Here is an 18,417-nt window from a genome sequence, read left to right as displayed (position 1 = left end):
CAGTTAGTCCTTTGTCCCTGGTTTGAGGCCTAACAGGAAGCAGAACAGGAACTAGTGTTTGAGTTTTCCAGTTTTCTCTTTAGAAAATGAACAACTATTTAAGTTACAGAGGGCAAGCTGAGGTTCACGATACAGTCGGTAATGTCTGTGTGGGCATGTTTTTCTCATTTCTAATACAGAGGAATTAAAAAAAAACAATGGTTGAGGCCTTCTTTCAGTTCCACCACAAACAAACAGACAAACAAACCAAACACAACTAAAATCTCCAGATTCTTATCAACGTTTTTCATATGAATTGGTGTGATACAAACTTCCATGAAACAACAAATGTGTTAGGGAGGATATGCTTCCTTTATTTATATAAAGAGAAGGTAATGTTAAGATCTCTAGTATAAGGCCGTACTAAAAGACAACCTGTCAGCATTTGTCTGCTGGCTTTATGGGGCCAGTGTTACTGTTTTTGAGCTAGGCATGCTTCTCTTGACTGGCTCTAACTAGGGCTAGTCCTATCATTCAAAGTCACCAAATATATGACTACTAAATAAGTGTATTATTGATTAGTTCATTTCTCCACTATGCTCATCTTACTAAGAGGTGCATTACCATCTATGTGAGAGGTTGCAAAGAGAGAGAAAGAAGGGCAGACTCCACCTCCTACCTTTGAGTCTCTTTCTGAAGTTTTGCTGGTGTGAATTCCATTCTCCTGGCATGCATGGTGGTTGTGGCAGCCCTGCTGGTGTTCCACTGAGAAGGTTGTGTGTGTGTGTGTGTGTGTGTGTGTGTGTGTGTGTGTGTGTGTGTGTGTATGTGCACGCGTGCATTTGTACACGTTCATAGCTACACTTACTGTATATAATAGTTTCTATAGGGATGAGAACTAAATGTGTGTTTTCAGTTCTAAGTCTTATAATGAGTTTGTCATAGGATTAAAATAAACCTGTAGATTCTTACTTGAATGTAACACATACTGAAGTTAGTATAATAGATATCTTTTAAGACCTTTAATTAGTTCTGTCAGGTTTGTGATTTCTATTTTGACATCGTCAATAGTGTTCATAAAGATGGTTTTATAAATGATGTTCTTTCATTATTCTCGCAGGGTGTCTGAATAATAATTTTATTTTGCATGTATGCTTAATTGAGTAGAATGGAGGTTTGTCATAGGAGATGAAAGGATGGAAATGCTGTTCTGTTTAAAATATATATATATATTTTTGTTTTTGTTTTTCTTGCAGATCTGGTTGTTTTGGGGCATCTGATGGGGGTTGGCTCCCACAGATTCCCCAGAGCCACACAACATATCCTTTCTGTAAAATGGCCGAGTATTTATATGCAACTTGTGTATATCTCATGTATACTTTAAAGTCACTGCCAGATTACTTAGAATTAATAGTACAGTGATGATACTGTCTAAGTAGTTGTTGCATTGTATTGCTTTGAGATTGATGACGAGGGAGAAAAGTATGTGTATAGTCAGTTGTATTTTTTCCCCCTCCAGTTAAGACATTGCTGGAGGCATCTCAATTTGGCGGCATATTTTGAGTACTTGGAATAACCTCCTCAAACTTAATTTTTTTATCAATGGTCAGGGAAACATAAATGACTCATTTACTTTTAAAATTATGTTCTGATCATATACAAAGAGGTTGTTAGCTCCAGTTTCTTTTTTCTGGAACTTGAATGAACTTTGGAAACAGATTTGCAGGCAGGTTGCTCAGTTTGGTAGGAAAAGAATTCTGACAACCATGCTCTTAGGCTGACGTGCTCTTTCCTCCTGCATATGGCTTTAGAGATGTCCTCTGCCCCACAATGTCTGCGTTCTGTTTGCTTTGTGCATACCTTTGTTCTTTGGCCTTTGATATTTGCACAGTGTAGTTTCGAGTGAGTGCAAAATGCATAGCTCTGGGCCAGTACTGTATGGATTACATTGTGTACTTCCCATCACTGCCTTCTTGGCACACAATGAGGGCACTGTGGAGGGGCCTGCAAGGAGACAGTGATGGTGTTTTATGAAACGCCAGTGGTGTGTGGTATCCTCTGCAATCTGCTGGGTAAGCAATTGCACAAATTCCTCCAGAAATGTCATATTTTGGCTTCAGTAGTGAATGCCACAAATAACAGCACAGACACAGGAGACTTCGCTCAATGTCTCAGATTTCAGTCTGCTTTTCTTTAGCTTGGGTCTGCTAGCCTTTTTTTCTTTTTGCTTTTTAGAAGAAACTTCTCATAAGCTAGTCTGCTAGACTTTAAGTAAAATATTTTTGAAAACAAATCCAAATTATCTTACTTATTCCATCTCCTTTGCTTGTCTATAATATATTATGTAGCATCTTCCAAAACAAACAAAACCAAAAAAGATGTGGGCTGGTGAGAGGCTCAGCCAGTACCTAGTGCAAGCATGAGGAGCTGGAGTTGAAGCCTAGCTGGCATCCACTTACACAGCCTTGTTTGTGTGAGTGACAGGCAGCACACTTGACTCTTGGACCTGGGGAAGCAGAGACAGGATCTCTTGGACTTGCTGGCCAGCAGTGTAGCTGAACCAGCGAGCTTCGTATTAAATCACAGACTCACCTCAAAAAATAAAGTGGATAGGGGATGGAGAGGTTGGTGGGAGGGCGTGAGAGGAGGGGAGGGAGAGGGAGTGGGAGAGGGAGATGGGATTAACATGTGAAGCAACTCTGTTTCTAATTTAAATTTAAAAAAAGACACACACACACACACAAAAGGTGGATAATGATGCAGACACCCAGAGTTGATCTCTGGCACACACATGCACACACATGCATGTCTACCCCTCCCACCACAGGTATGTTCCGTTGCCATGTGCATACACACACATCAACTTAAGCAGATACAGAAAGTGTCTGATTAACACCTAGAAAGTAGACCAATTCTCCCCCACTGCACCGTTCCCTTCCCTGGTTCTGTATTGCTTAGGTGTAAGTTGGGTTAGCGAGAGGCATATGGGGGAAAAAGCTTGTTAGAATCTGATATAAAAATGTGCTTGATAAGTTTTATAAACCTTTTTTGTGACAGTACTTAAGCTTGAACCAAGGGCCTCATAGATGCTAGACAAGGTTCTACCACTGAGGTAGTGCCCCATCCCTAATTATGTGTTTTTATTGATTGGTGAACTTAAGTTTTAACATAAGAACGGTTGACTATATAAAGAAGAAATGCTTCGACTGGCATTAGGAAACAACAGTGAAGCTAATGTCTTAGTGAAGAATGAGCAAAGCCTGGAAAACGCAGTTGACTTTTCGGTATAAATGGAGCATAGTCTGCTCTTAGGACAGATGTGGAGTGGTTTTCTGCTCATGTAGTTCTCCAAAGGTATATGAAAATGCTCTCATTTGCGAAGGAAAAGCTTATGTAGGTTTGTGGCTGGTCTCCCAAACTCGTATTGGCAGTGTGTGCTTGCCTTGGTTCTTGAATATCTGTGGGCTGATAGTCATGAATGAGGACCCAGGAGATTGGGTATGACTGCCAGCCAGAAAGCCTGAATTCTAGACTCAATTCTGCCAGACTTGTGGCCTGCCTTAATGATGTGAGCCATTCTGTCCAACATTGTCCTACTGGTTTGTAATTCAGCAAAGTGCTGCTATATGAGACATTTATTCTAGATATGCTTTTTCTTAAAGAACCCAGTCACTGAAATTCGTAAGTGTGGAAGGGAATAGAAGAGTGAGTGCCAGAGGAAGGAAATAAAATTCATAAGGAGAAGTCTACAGAGTTAAGACAGTCAAGGGGACACAGACAAATACTGTCTTGAACACAAAAATGTTCTTAAGAAAGTTGAAATATTGGGAGTCTGGAATAGATTTTATAGGAGATGAAACTTTAGAGATTTGTTTAGAAGCAGAGGCAGAGTTTTGACATTTGAAAATAAGTTAAAAAGGCTGGTTAAATGGCTCAGTGGGTTCGGGAACCTGCTGCCAACCCTTACCTCATTGCAGCCTACAGAACCCACTTGTACAGATTGTTCTCTGGCCCTTGTGTGCCCCAGGGTACACATAAAACCCTTTTTTTCCTTTTAACATGAAGATAAAGGATTTGAGGGTATTCTTTATGTGAGATAATACCCCCAAACTGTAATTTTAACTCATGAATCAACTGTATATACTTTTTTAATTTTGAAAAAACTTTAATTAAAATATAACTGTCATTTTTTCACTTCCATTTCCAATGCTTCACATGTTTCCTTCTCCAACCCTTCTGATACCCTTTACCCCTACCCATAGTCCTTTTTCTTTGATTATTGCTAATTTATGTGTGGAGGGAATAATTAATCTTTCTTAAGGATGGACCCCTCATTGGTTATCCAGTACCAAGTGGTCAACCCTGAAATCATATATGTGCAAGTAAGTCAGAAAGATACATCTATATGTACACGTACACACAAATTGGTATTTGGGATAGTTGTAAAGGCAAATGTCTTTCATTTTGCTTGGTTGGTAAATGTTTCTTTGTGGTCCTTTCATGTAATAGATCTATAATTGTATATAAGAAAACAAACTCATGGTCAGGCATAGTTTTTCATGACTGTTATCCAGCACTCAGGAAGCTGAGGCAAGAGGATTTCAAAATTGAGGCCAGCCTGGGCTACATTCTAATACCCTAGTTCAAAGAACATAAGTTGCCTCCCTAGACAGAAGTGTAAATGTTAAGCTTTACAGATATCATTAATTCTAAGCAGCTAGGAAAACTGGATCATTTTAACTTCTGTAACTTCAAGGGAGGTTGAATTAAATAACTGAAGCTTTTCAATCATATTTAACACCAGCTTTTTTTTTTTGGTTTTACGAGACAGGGTTTCTCTGTATTGTTTTGGAGGCTGTCGGTCCAGCCTGGCCTTGAACTCACAGAGATCCGCCTGCCTCTGCCTCCTGAGTGCTGGGATTAAAGGTGTGCGCCACCACCGCCCAGCTAGCTTATTTTTTTTTTTAACGAACAGTTCACAAAAGTCCTATACAGGCCTTCTGTGAATCCATGAAATACCGCAAATGTTTTCTTAAACATGTGACACACCTAATTTAATTTTCTCATTACCATCTTCAAGTACAGGTCAATAAGGCAATGTTTTTCTTCTATTTGTTTTCTGTTCTTGACAGTTGAATAAAAATTGCTTGAGACCATTTGTATTTTATTCATCATTGTTTCTCCACTGTCTTAACACAGGAACTGACGTCTACTATTGCCAGATTAGTATATGTTAGCCTTCTAGCTCGGCAGTCATTTGTCAGTGGGGCAGTACCTCGCAGTGATAATGCTCATTTTGAGATGTTTTTCCTTTTTCATCTTAACTGTATCCTACAGTATCTGTGAGCACACATTCACTCTATCACATTTTAACAAACACCAAGAGTGAAGAATAATACCCCTTAAATATCTGTGTTCTCTCTTTCCAAAAGTCATTCCCTCCTTTAAGATTCACATGAGATGTCATAGTCTTGATAAAGCTGTGTGGTTTCTTAGGTATGGTTCCTGGTTCATAGTGTTCCCAAAGCACTTGGAGGGGAGAGATTCTGAATGAGATTTTGGATTACAACTGTGCACAGTCAACCAGCCTCTTAGTGGCTGCTAAAATATCTGCGTCTTGGGGATGGAAGTCTAATAGTAGCAACAGTCTACACATCAGACAATATTTTGATAATTGTGAGGTATGGGCTAAGTCAAAAAGCAGCTGGAAGTAGAATTTAGCAATGGTTGATCCAGACAATTTGATGTATCCTGTCTCATTAACTTGATTCTTGGAGAGCTGTTAGGAAGTTACTGTCTCTATGTTACAGATAGGAGACTACATGGTTTTCCTATTGTCACACTGTCTAGTAACAGAAAAGTTGTTCACAAAGTATTGAGTTAGTAGTGCCCACATACTACCCCCAGAGTGTGGGGGTCGCTTTGTGGATATGTTCCTCTTAGTCTTTTAGGATAATACTGTCTAGTAATGCATGTCTCTGAGATAGAAACTAGTAAAAGATACGAATTTATAAAAAATGACTTTAAGCCAATGTAGGAGTGTATTTTCTCTGTGATGTATGTATTTGTATACATTGTCTTAGATATCCCTTTCAAATATTCCGAATTTCAAGAACCATAACCAGTAACTACACTTTTTAATTTATTTCATGCTTGCCAAATGGCTTGTGCTGTGTTCTGTTATCCATACTCACAACTCTGAAAACTGATGGTGTCATATATCTTGTTAGAAGTAGTGCTGTATTTAGACATCAGTGTTTCTGTATACTGTGAATATGTAAATAATAGGAGCACATGTCAATATTTACTACTGATTGTGAATCCACATTGATGGATATTGCACATTGCTTATGGTAATATGATTTGTGTGACTTTGTCTTTCGCTTACTACTGACATAACAAATATACTTAAGAAACGTTATGAAATATTTACTAGTAGAAGTACCAGATTCTACTCTCCAAGATTGATGAATTGGTTTCTTTGTCTCTGTCTGTCTCTCTGTGTGTGAGTGTGTTTGTGTGTGTAATCTCTATGTACTGCATAAATGGAAAGGTGCATATTTTGACATTGGGGTATTCACTGTGCCCTTTACTTTTATTGGCTCTGTTATAATTTCACTGGCCATCTAGTTGTGGCATCTGTACTTGACTGTGGGGAGAAGATGTGTGTCTGACTGAGCTCATAGTTGGGGTATTCCAAGGTTAAGTGTCTAAATTGGAAATGGGTATGCTCTGTCACTGGTAAAATGACCATCACTTTATCCATGGCTTCCAGGACTTTTCAATCTCTAAAGAATTAATATTATATTCTCTAAAAGATTAGAAATAAAATTGTAATTTAAATGGAAAATGCTGGTGTTCTACAACTGTCTTGGGAAAACAGTAACGACCATAAATAAATAAATAAAACCTCAGTGCTGATAAGTTGTGAGAATTTACATCACACAATTTTCATAGGGCAGCACTCTTTTAGGAATTGTCATGAGTCATCAGGTTTTTGAGGGAAACACTTTGAACATTTGTCTTTACTGTTGTTCATATGAGTAGATGAATAGTCAGTATTTTGATTTTTTAGTTTTCTTAGTAATTAATGAGACTAGCAATAAAGCAGAATGCATTTAGTTATGCCTTCATTTTAGGATAATATTTTGTGTTGATAGAACATGTAAAAGTACTTTGTATCAATTTGTAAGAAATGAGTGGTACACTTAAAATAATCTTTTAATATTTATTAGTATAGAAAAATAGATTTTATTATGGCATTTTTCATAAAACTTTGGTTTTGTTGTCCTTCCCCTCTTCATTCTCTTGAATGCTTCTAACCCCAATGTCTTCCTTTCTTTTTCCATGTCACCTCGGTCCGTTGCCCCTCTCCCAACAACATGTTGTTTCCCTTTGTGATCTCCTTTAGAAAAGTAAAGATTTGCTTTGTTTTTCTGCAGAAACGCTCTAAGGGACAAGTGTTATTTGACAAAGTGTGTGAACACCTCAATCTCCTGGAGAAGGACTACTTTGGGCTTCTGTTTCAGGAAAATGCTGAGCAGAAAGTAAGTGACTTCACCTTTGTGCTTTAGAAAGTACTTTAGTTTTCTAATCGGTTAATTTCAGAATAAATTTAACCAATTTAAATGCTTATTAGATTTTAACAAATGCTTAAAAATGATTATGTTAGAAATTCTTACTTTTTGGCATTTGGGGTATATAATGCTTTCTCATATCATAAGCAAATGGATTGGAATGTTTTCCTATCTTAATTGAAATAGAAAAACTCGAGTGTAAAATTATATGAAAGCTTGAGCTCTTCAGTTCACAGTGGAAATCAACTTATGTAATGAGTTGTTGAGGAGAAAGTACTTCATATTAAAAGATTCAATAGTGGGAAAATTGATCTAAATGAAGACTATCTTTTAAATACTATTATCTAAGTCGTGTCCCAGTTTTGCTTCATGGTGCTAAATACAGAGGCCAGCCAAGTAGGCTCATTGTGCCGTCACCTGGGTAGTGGTTATCGAATAAGCCTGAGCATTAGGGAAGTGGTTGCACAGAACTGTGGGGAGTAAGAGTCCCCATGAGTGCTTGTTTGGTACTTGGGAGGAAGTGTTTGTCTTGCTTAGTAGGCCCTAGTGACTCTGTGTGGCAAAAGTACCCCTGTCTCTGTTGTTGGACTGTTGGGGCCAAAAGAGGTGGTTGGGCCAGCTCTCTTAGGTGGTATGCTTGACCAACCAGTGCTGGCTTGACCCTGGATTTGACCTGATGTCAAAGAATGTGCTGAGAACACGTCTAAGAGCTTTTCCAAGATATTAAGCAGGAGTATAGGGTAGTTTGTGATCTGAAGCTCATACTAATTTTATAGAACTTAGAACATAGGGTGATCTGTAACCTGAAACTCATACTAATTTTATTGCACTTAAGAGATTTTCAGTTTCACAGGTAAATTACGGATGGAAATATTAACCCTTCCTCCTGACAGGATTAGGGCCACCCTGTAGCTGTTAGCATTACTAGGAAAAGGACTTTCCTCTTCTGCTTCACTTTCCAGAATTGGTGTGGGTGAGAAGACGCTGATGGTAGGAGTGAAGAATGTAAGTTTGTCTCGAGTTGTGCCCTACAGAGGAAGCCTGTTTAGTCTTTTGGGTTGTTGCTGTGGAGCATTCTGCATTAGGATGTATAGAGCACTCAGTTTGCAGTGAAAGAGGTTTCTGTCTAACGTCAGGCATTCATATCTCAGTCAATAGAACACAGTAGTCATTAGAGGAAGCTTAGTGTGCATTTTGCTATTTGCCTGCATAGTATCATTGTTTGTATATACATATCCTAGTAATGAAATAAAGGGTTTTAGTTTTAAGCATGATAATTATATACAAATTAAATTTTCTCAACTTGCTCAGCTTTAAATCCCTGATATGTAATTTGTAGTTTAATTCTACCTTTAGACTAGAGACAAATTGCATGTCTGATTGTTAAGTAGTATGTATTTTTATTAGCACTGTTTAGAGTACTCTCCTCAAAAGTAATCACACACTTCCCTGAATAAGCACAGTGCCTTATAAGGCAGTAAATTACAAGTTGGTCTTGGCAATGGCTCCAGTCATGTGCTTGTCTGTTGCTCTTCAAAGCTCCAAAAGCGGAAGTGCTGGGAACTTGGCAGTTGTATCTTTTTCTGAGATTATCTATTGGTAGATTCATAAGAATGTTTAAGTTTTGTAAAATATAAAGACAATTTAGTAAGTTGTAAATGCTTTGTTAGTACAAGCAAGATATACAGAAATAATAAATTATTTCTGAAACATTCCTTTTGAATAAGATATTTAGACAGTAGGATTTACTATTTTTTAATTTATACTTTTAGTGTATATGTCTAATCCATATCTTATACCGGGACCTTTGATCTGTTTACTCAGCTGTCTATACTCCTGATCTAGAAGCAAACTTTGTCTTCCCCTTGCATGGCACCTATCCCTGAAGAGTAGTTCTGGATTCTTGTTTCCCCGTACCTCCGTACCTGTGAATAGGCCAATGTCTGAGATTTCCCTGAGTTAGAAACGTTGACTGTTTATACCTTAGTTCCTTGCAGTTGGGTTGAGCTTTACTTCTCAGTAGTGTCTCACAGCAGCTGATTTCAGTGTGTGCCAGACTCAGCTTCCCAAGTTAGCCTTGTATCTTATCTCACAAGGCGTTCCTGTCTGCTTGCACATACTGTGCTGAGTTGATTGGCAGTTTCCTTCTCACATTATTTGAATACCTGCCTTTTCTAAAGAGCTACCTAAATACCCTACTGTGAGTTCCCCCAGCCAGGGGGCTGCCTTCTACCATCCTCTCTCTTCACAGCTCAGGGGCGGTGAGTTAAATACTTTTCTCTTGTCAGTGTATGTGACACAGACCTTATTTGTATGCAATTTTTTCTACCCATTACTCTGTGTGAAAGTAGCATGATGAAGTCTAGTGAGATGGAGAGTTGTGTGATGACAAGATCCAACGTTTGGCAGTGGAAGGGGATGGCCAAAGTCTGGGAGGGTAACACTCTACAGATAATGTGATAAGAAGGGGCTGGGAATATACCTCAGAGGTAGACGGGGTGGGCCTTGTGGGCCTTTTCCCTCTAAGAATATGTAAGGCTAGATATGATGGACTTACTGTAGCATTCTCATTGAGAGAAAGATGACAATGCTGAAGGAGTCCAACATTCCTCATTTAACTTTGTTTGGTTAGTGTTTTCCTATGAAATGTCAGATGAAAATGTTTGTAAAATTAGAACACTTTTTAAATATGAAAGCTTTAAGAGCATACAGAAGCTTCCTTCATGAGGCACTCACTTTTCAGAAAATAAATGCTCAAATATAGTTGAGTATATCAAATTACATACTCATGTGACTATAAAGTTCATATTGCATAGCTTTTTAGATATCTTACTGATTATATATAATAAATATGTATAGGCAAAATCCAGTCCTCAGATTTATTTAGGTGAAAGAATTTTCCTTCTTCCCAGGATAAATGTGCATAGTTTCTCTTCTTTATTTTTCTGCAGAAATTATTATTGTCATGTCAGTTTAGCTTCAGTGGTCCTACTTTGAAGTTCTTGAGGTCTCCACTGAGGAGATATGGGATGTCTTTGTTGTATGTGTGCCAACCAAGCCCATGCTCAGCTGGACTCCCAACTCTCTCTCTCTTGATAAATATTATGTGTTTTTAAAGAAGTTTCAGGTACTTGGTTCAGCCTTTTGTAAAGTGGAAGTTGAACAGAGCTATAAATATTTTATATAACAATTTGTCATGAAGGGAATCTAAACTGTCTTTGGTTTTAGTCTAATATTGTCTTTCAGTTGTGACACTGAGTTGGAGTCCTTTCAGCTCATTTTGATTAAGAAAATGTGACATGGTTAGTGTTCAAACTTTGCAGTGTCTGTTGAAAAGTCGCATAAACTTTGCTATAGAAAATGTTAAAATAGAATCAAGCAGCTTGTTATTCTTTTATACAGAATTACAAGTCTATGTAGTTTAGGTATTCATGTCTAAGTGAATTCATCATTAAGAATATTGAACTTTCCTTAAAGAGAAAAATGGTCTTGAATTTTTGTCGTTAATAGAATTTGGCATTTGGCCTAGGCATTATATAAGTCATTTTATTGCAAGAAGTGCTTGTTAGAAGTATAGCAGTTGTGTGATAGCCAGAAGCTGTCTCCCCAGAAGCAGAACTAAAAGTTCATAGTAAACTCCTCACACATACAAACTAAGTAAGAGTCTATACTCACTTCATTTAAACCTTATAATCCTCATTCTCCAGATGTGTAGTAAGTTGCACTGTGACACGGAAAGCCTATAACTTTCCTCTTGACATCAACATTTCCGTAGACTTACGTTGGACCTAATATGGTTAAATGTATATAGTAAAGGGGATCTCCTTCAGCACGATATATTCTTAGAGAAGAAGAGAGATTTAAGAATGGAGATTTACTCTCATCTTTTCAACTTTTGCTATACAAGGTGGATTTGTTTGAAAAATTCTGAAATGTTAAGATCCAGCCTAGAGAGTAATGTGAGACTATAAAGTAGTAGGTTTTTGTTTTAGTCAGGTAGATGTTGTGATTTATATTTGATTAATGGGGACAAGGAATATTATTAAGACACAGAATTGGTGGTAAATGGAAGTTTGACTCCACATCTTTCTAAGCTCAGTCTGTATTGGTGGTTACATTAGCCAATTCTTTCACATAGGAAGCATGCATGTACTTAAATGTGGCTACTTGCCACCATCTTTCATCTTATTATCTCTTTTATTCACTGATGCTTTTTTGCACTTTTGATGTGCCTTATGCATCATTCATTCTTTGTCAACCCAGAGAAGTTGATTTTTGTTGTTTTATTTTTTGTTTGCTAAGTATGATGGTACACACTTTAATTTCCCAGAATTTGGGAAAGTGAAATAGGAGGGTTGGGAGTTGAAAGACCAACCTGAACTATAGTGAGACCCTATCAATCAAAACACAACAGCAAAAGTAGTTCATGATTGTTTATGTACTTAAATACTTAGATTTCATTATGATATTGTATACTAAAATATTTTTAATTTTTGCTTGAAAATCTATACTAGACAAGAAATCATATGCCAACCATAATCTAAGTGCTCAAAAATAAAAAATAAATTTAATAAAAAATAATGTGTAATCATTTAAAATGACTATATCACGGAGAGGAAGGAAGCAGAAATGGACAGATAACAGTAAACAGGCATTGGTTTTTAAATATTAAGTTCCCTAAAAATGCCAAGTAATCTAGAGAATATGTATAGTCTGTCCATGCCTGAGCACTCCTGTAGTCAGAGAGTAGGCAAGACCTCCTGTCTTCTTGGAAGGAATGCTGCTCCCTCAGTGGAAGTCAGTGTGGTTAGGAAAGGGAACCAGGTAGGCACAAAGAAAGAGTGACGTCTGCTGCCTCGTCCTAACATGCGGTCTCTGGGTAAGGAGCTTGTGCTGCGTAGTTTTATTGCCAATGTGATGCAACCTAGAAGGGAAGAGGGAGCCTTAGGTGAACTGCCAAGATCAGAATGGCCCATGGCCATTAGTTTTGTGTTTTAGTCTTGATTGATGGTTCCTGTGGGAAGGCCCAACCTACTGTGGGCAACACCATCTGTAGGCGAGAGGATTTCTGTTTAAGAAAGCTAGCCAAGAATGAACCAGTGAGAGAGCCGGAGAGCAAGGCATAAGCAGTATTGCTCCATGATCTCGGCTTTTGGTCTTGCTTGAGTTCCTGCTCTGACTCCCTCAATGATGGATTATGACTTGCAAGTGTAAGCCATATAAACACTTGATTCCCCAAGTCACTTTTGTCAGTGTTTGTAACACAGCAAGTGCAAAGCAATCCAGAACAGATCTGGCATGAGAAGTCACAGCAGCTTCACTGTCTTCGCAGCCAGTGTTGTGGGAAGTGGCCTAAGGGTGACAGCCTCCATTTGGCTTGCCAGCTTGTCACTCACGAATTCTAGATCTGTAAACTCCTCTGTCTGCTCACTGTGCTGAAGCAATTTGGAGGGAGTAGTGTTTCAGGTAAGGATAGGGAGTGGGATAGCTGGGAACGGGGTTACAGAAGATGCGGTTGCTTTCCATCAGTCCTTCCTGGAACATGGGCACCTTTTGCTTCTCCTCAGCAGGTGTCTATGTGAGCTTATCCTTGAGGAAACTGGAAGTTTGGGAGGTCTGTCTGTGAGACTAGCATTGCTCCCTTACTGTCTTCTTTCTGTGTTGGTGATATAAGGGATCTTGTTGTTTGAGTTTGCATTAGTGGTCTCTAATGCCATTTTCCTTTGTGTGATTGTTACTTCCTTGTCGTCAGTACCGCACATTTAACCTTCCTTCGCCTCTCCCCAGCCTGGGTTAGAAACTCAGTGATTTTTTTTTTTTTTGGTCTTGTGCACTTAACATAGTTGCCATTTGTGAGCCAACTGTGTGTAGAACAGCAGCTGCAGGGTAAGGAAGCTGAATGCTGTACTCTTGTATCTAAGTGGGAAAATAGAGCTGCTTCCTAATGTGGCACTGGAGGCACCATTACAGGGTCCCACTGGCTCATCAGTACACCATGCAGCTGGGACATCAATAATAATGAAACTGGACCATGCTCTGGTGGCTCTTTAGTGAGAGTTGTGAATATGACCAGTGTTAGGACAGAGGACCATATACACTGGATCCTTGCTATCAGAGTTCAGACTGAATGGTGCAGTAGGATCTGAGGGCCACTTTCAGAGGATGCTGTTGTTAGGTACTTTTTAATAGTGTGTCATGTTCTGTTGCATCATTTCCATAGATTGACAGATAATTATTTCCTATGTAACAACAAATATTTTATTCTTGCTGTATGGGAATAAAATTGTGTTTAATATAGGTGTTATAGTACATTACTTGGGATACCTGTAAAGACCAGACTTACTTGCTGTAAAGTCAGTTGTTTGAGTCTGTGTTGTATCTCAAAAAATGTGTGTGTTCTGAATCAAGAAGGTGAATGAATTTTTTATGACTTAATAGTAAGGTAGGAAAAATACAAGTACAAATTTTTGGAAATTTATGGGAACTGGTTGCTTTACAGTTTGAACATTTATTATCCTTAGGTGGTTCAGAATTGATGGGTTTGTTGTTTTGTGTTTTTTTAAAACCCCCAACTAAATTTTTTTGTTAACTTTCTCAAAAAGTATAAATGAGAGGCAAATAGAAGAATGTTCCTTACTTTCTGTTTTCTAGCTTCTAATGAGAAAGAAAGAAAGGATGTTAAGACCAGAAAGGAAAATATTATCTGTAATTGTCATTCTCTCTCCCTAGCATGGTAGAGCTGTTGTGACAAGAGGCTGAGGAGGCTGAGGCATGTGAATACATTGGCTTTAGAGGTTGAAATTACTGGCTCAGGGCATGTATACTCTGAGGCAGCAGTTTCCAGCTCACATTTTATCCTTTTAAGTAAGATGAGCTGTGAACAGCTTATTATCTCAGTGTCTGAGGGATGATTTGTGAGCAGGTCTGTGTAGTAAAGATTATATAGTTAAATTACATCTTATCATTAAATACTTGGATTAAATTCTAAGGGAATGAAATGTGTGAAATTCACCTTAAAGAAATTTTGCATTCTCTCAGTTTGTCTCTCTGCCTGTCTCTCTGCCTGCCTGTCTGTCTGTCTATCTGTCTGTCTGTCTGTCTCTCTCTCTCTCTACACACACACACACACACACACACACACACACACACACACACACACACACACACACACACACACAGTCCGAGTAGAATGATAATAGGTGAAAGCTACTTAAAATGGACTTTGAGATGTGAATTATGAACTGTAAACTGTTCCATTTGATTTTGGGGATAGTTCTTATGGATAACAAATTTTTTTTCCCTCCTGCAGAACTGGCTAGATCCTGCAAAAGAAGTAAAGAGACAACTGAGGAGTAAGTATTGAAAGAACCACACTCAAATAAATCTGTAATATGTCTGACTTTAATGAAAACCTGTACAGATAAGTACTATAGTGATAGCATAGAATATTGCTGTTTTGCATCCTGAAATCAATGCTACCTTAAGATACTGTGGAATTGTGACTGTTTAGCTGGATATGGTGCCAGGTGCTTGCAGTCCTGACACTGGAGAGGCTGAGGTAGGGGATCATGGACACCAGGCCTTTGTAGGCTGAACAGTCCAATCCTACCTCGGAAAGACAACAACAAAACCTAAAGTACTGCGACTATAGATGGCTTAGAGACTCTCCTGTTTCTGAAGGCTATAGACTTATCCTTACATGCTTGTGAAACCTGCTGATATGAAGTAACGGCCTGACTTTTAAAAAATACATTGGACTTTTGGGTGAAATTTATGTGTATATATCTGAATGTGTGTGCGTGCATGTGCATGACAGAGGTCTGCTTTTGGTGTCGTTCTTGATTCCTTTCTACCTTGCTTTTTGAGATAACATTTCTCATTGAGCCTGGAGCCCATCAGTTTGACTAGATTGTCAAGCCATTGAATTTACCTTTCTGCCTGGCATCCAGTGTTCCTGTCCCCAAGCTGGGGCTTGAATGCATGCCACAGCTGTGCTCTGTTCTTACATGGATGCTGGAGGTTGAGTTCAGTCATCTTCATGCTTGTACAGCATGCTTTGACTAACTGCACTGTGTCCTCACCATCAAATTTCACATTTTGTTTGAGTCAGTTTGCTCTGTGTAGACCTAATACAAATGTACTTTCGTTTTAGTTTGGATTTTAATTGTTAAGCATATCCCAAGTCCTAGAAGCACATAAACACATTGTTCATATCTACTATAGTGAATACTCTGGGATCAAAGATGAGCAGAAGTCTTTTTTTTTCCAGAGCTGTCTGTCTTCTCTGTGGTCCATTTCAAAGTTCCAGATCTCTTTACCTGTCTTTGACTCTGGGTTTACAGTTAGCATTGGTCATTCTTTCCCATCTTGCCCATTCATTTTCATTGTAGTAATTTCCAGGTGATGCTATGCTTCCCGCTTAGTTAGCCTCAGTCCCTGTGTAGATGTGCCTCTGCACATGCCTTGCCTGGGATAGAAGTGCTGAGGAGTCTCTTATGGGAGATACAGTACTTACTTCAGAGTTTGTGAATACCTGAAAAGGATAGGGAGCAAGAGCAGCCTGGAGCACTTAGACCGGTGGGAAAAATCTAAAGAATAGATAAATCCCTCACAGCTCTTCTAAGATTGGCCTGAGGGCTGTCCAGTGACAAGCTGTTTCCTGAGAACTAACTAGTAAGGTTCTCTGTATTATTGATAAGGTTTCTACATTTTCTACTCCATTATTATTCTATCAAAACGGTGAAACAATCTTGTTTGTGCTTTCTATCTTGTCTTCCATTTTAGTGTCCACTCTTCTCTGTTATATTGTTTTTCTCTCCTTGATAACAAAGCTTAGTCTTACTATCACTTCTCCCTTCTATACACTCATTTATTCTGTTCTGTATTTGGGCTTATATGTTGTTGTTCTTATAGCCTCTTTTTGTAGATAAAATAAGAACTTTTTGTTTGTTTGTTTGTTTGTTTTTTGAGACAGAGTTCTCTGTGTAGCTTTGGAGCCTGTCCTGGAACTCACTCTATAGACCAGGCTAGCCCCGAACTCACAGAGATCCACCTGTCTCTGCCTCCCAAATGCTGGGATTAAAGGTGTGTGCTGATAAGAACTTTTCATTGTCCCATCTTTCTGCCTTATTCAGAACTGAGGCACATTCTAGAATTTGATCATGGAGCTTGAATAGTGCCTGCCAGGCATTTCGGAATGAGTGGCCATCCTTTCTTTTGAACTACTTTGACATTCAGCATCCAATGCCTTCTCCTCTTTCTCTTGCTTTACTTGCTGTTTCATGCATGATGGAAAAGCAGGGAGGAGGTAGTGGGCAGGCAAAGCTGTATTGTGCTGGCGTTGTTGAAGAAACTGTCGCAGACATCCTTCCTTTGTCCCATCTGTAACTGATACACGCTCTGTGAAGGGTGTGTCTCAGAAAGATAGGGTGCTTATACTTTCTCTGAACCCAGATCTGCCAGGTGACCCAAATCGAAAGAACAGGGCAATGTCCAAAATGTGATTGATGGCCCATAGAGTTCTTTCCTGGGTTTGCGTTGTACCACTTAATCAGTCTCAGATATTTCCTGTTGGAAATTGCCCCTCAGAAGAAAGCTGAAAAAGAAAATTTGAAAACTTGACAGGAAACTTTGCAAGTAAAAGTGTTTGAAAAACTTGGAAAGCAAGACTCCCGTTGATTATGAATCATGTTCTTATGTCTTGGTTATTTTTGAAGTGTTTTTTTTTCTTTTAAGAGTTATTTTGGGATGTTTGCCCTCATGGTTTGGCAAAGGAATGGCAGTAGCAATTTAGTGTGGCTTTTCTAAACCACTGGAGTTCTTTAAATGATACCCAGCATGGTCTCTTCATGGAATGCAGCTTAGAAAGTACAGTTTTCATGTTGCAGTAGATAAAGAATGTCTCCTTTGGTTTGTCATGTTAGATTTTTATAGTTACTTGGCAGTTAGAAAACAGACCATCTGAGTTAGTTACCTAGGTGTTGGCAAACCTAATGGTTTTCACTTACAATTTACCTTATGTTTTGGTTATTTTCTCAGTAGTATACCTGTTATGCTGTATGTGTAAAATCTGCCTGTGGTTATTATATAAATAACCCACAATTAATTTAACTATTTTTTTATGTGGCAAGGTAAAATTAGGGATAACAATTAAATTAAAAATCACTAGTAGATTTTTAAGTGTACTTACCACAAAAATAAGTATGTGAGGTAATTTCTTAGTTAACTTACTCATTTCAGCCATTCTATGATGAATACATATTTCATATATCTCCTGAACCTTAAATGGATACAATTTTTGTCAGCTGAAAATGTTTATTTAGCATTCTAGGGTTTTTGGAAATACATTCTAAAATATAGAAGTTCTAGTAAAAATAGTGCATATAGTCATGCCCAGGTAGCTCTGTGCTTCTGTGTTAACACCTGGAAAACAGAGGAAAAGATAGTCTTATTGTGACTTTACTTGATTATGGATCGATGGCCACCCCACAGAAGAATGTGTACGCAATGTCTGGATATTTGACATGGAGTGGTCCTATAGGTCCACTCTCTAAGACCTGAGAAATTGTTTTGTGTTAAAAGTATGTCAGGGTATTTCTCTATTCCTATTTTCCCATCTTTGGGATCTTTTTGAATGTTTTCATTATGCTGACAAACATTTCCTGAATATCTACTGTGACCACTTGATCATTTTTCATGTTTTGCCAACAATGGGGAAATCCCAAGGTGTTTTTTTTTAAAGGAATGGGGAGTATTTAACAGCTAGAAATCCCATGGGTGAAACAAGTTTATCTCAGAACTATTGGATGGAGAGTATTCTATTTTTTTATAAGAACTCAACATATAAATTATTTATTTATAA

The 18,417-nt window shown here is 38.3% G+C and overlaps 1 protein-coding gene across 29 annotated transcripts in view; it reads left to right on the top strand.

Moving 5' to 3' along the window:
• Positions 1–18,417, top strand: part of Epb41l2 (erythrocyte membrane protein band 4.1 like 2) — a 177,765-nt gene that overhangs the window by 113,060 nt on the left and 46,288 nt on the right. For all 29 annotated transcript variants that reach the window (XM_040728280.1, XM_040728279.1, XM_040728278.1 and 26 more), the window contains 2 exons: positions 7,422–7,526; positions 14,866–14,908. In XM_040728280.1, coding sequence (XP_040584214.1) covers positions 7,422–7,526; positions 14,866–14,908 — 148 coding nt within the window. The remainder of the gene's footprint in view (positions 1–7,421; positions 7,527–14,865; positions 14,909–18,417) is intronic.

Source organism: Mesocricetus auratus, unplaced genomic scaffold, assembly GCF_017639785.1.
Source record: "Mesocricetus auratus isolate SY011 unplaced genomic scaffold, BCM_Maur_2.0 Super-Scaffold_100018, whole genome shotgun sequence".
Lineage (NCBI taxonomy): Eukaryota > Metazoa > Chordata > Mammalia > Rodentia > Cricetidae > Mesocricetus > Mesocricetus auratus.
This window is presented reverse-complemented; position numbering and strand designations above follow the sequence as displayed.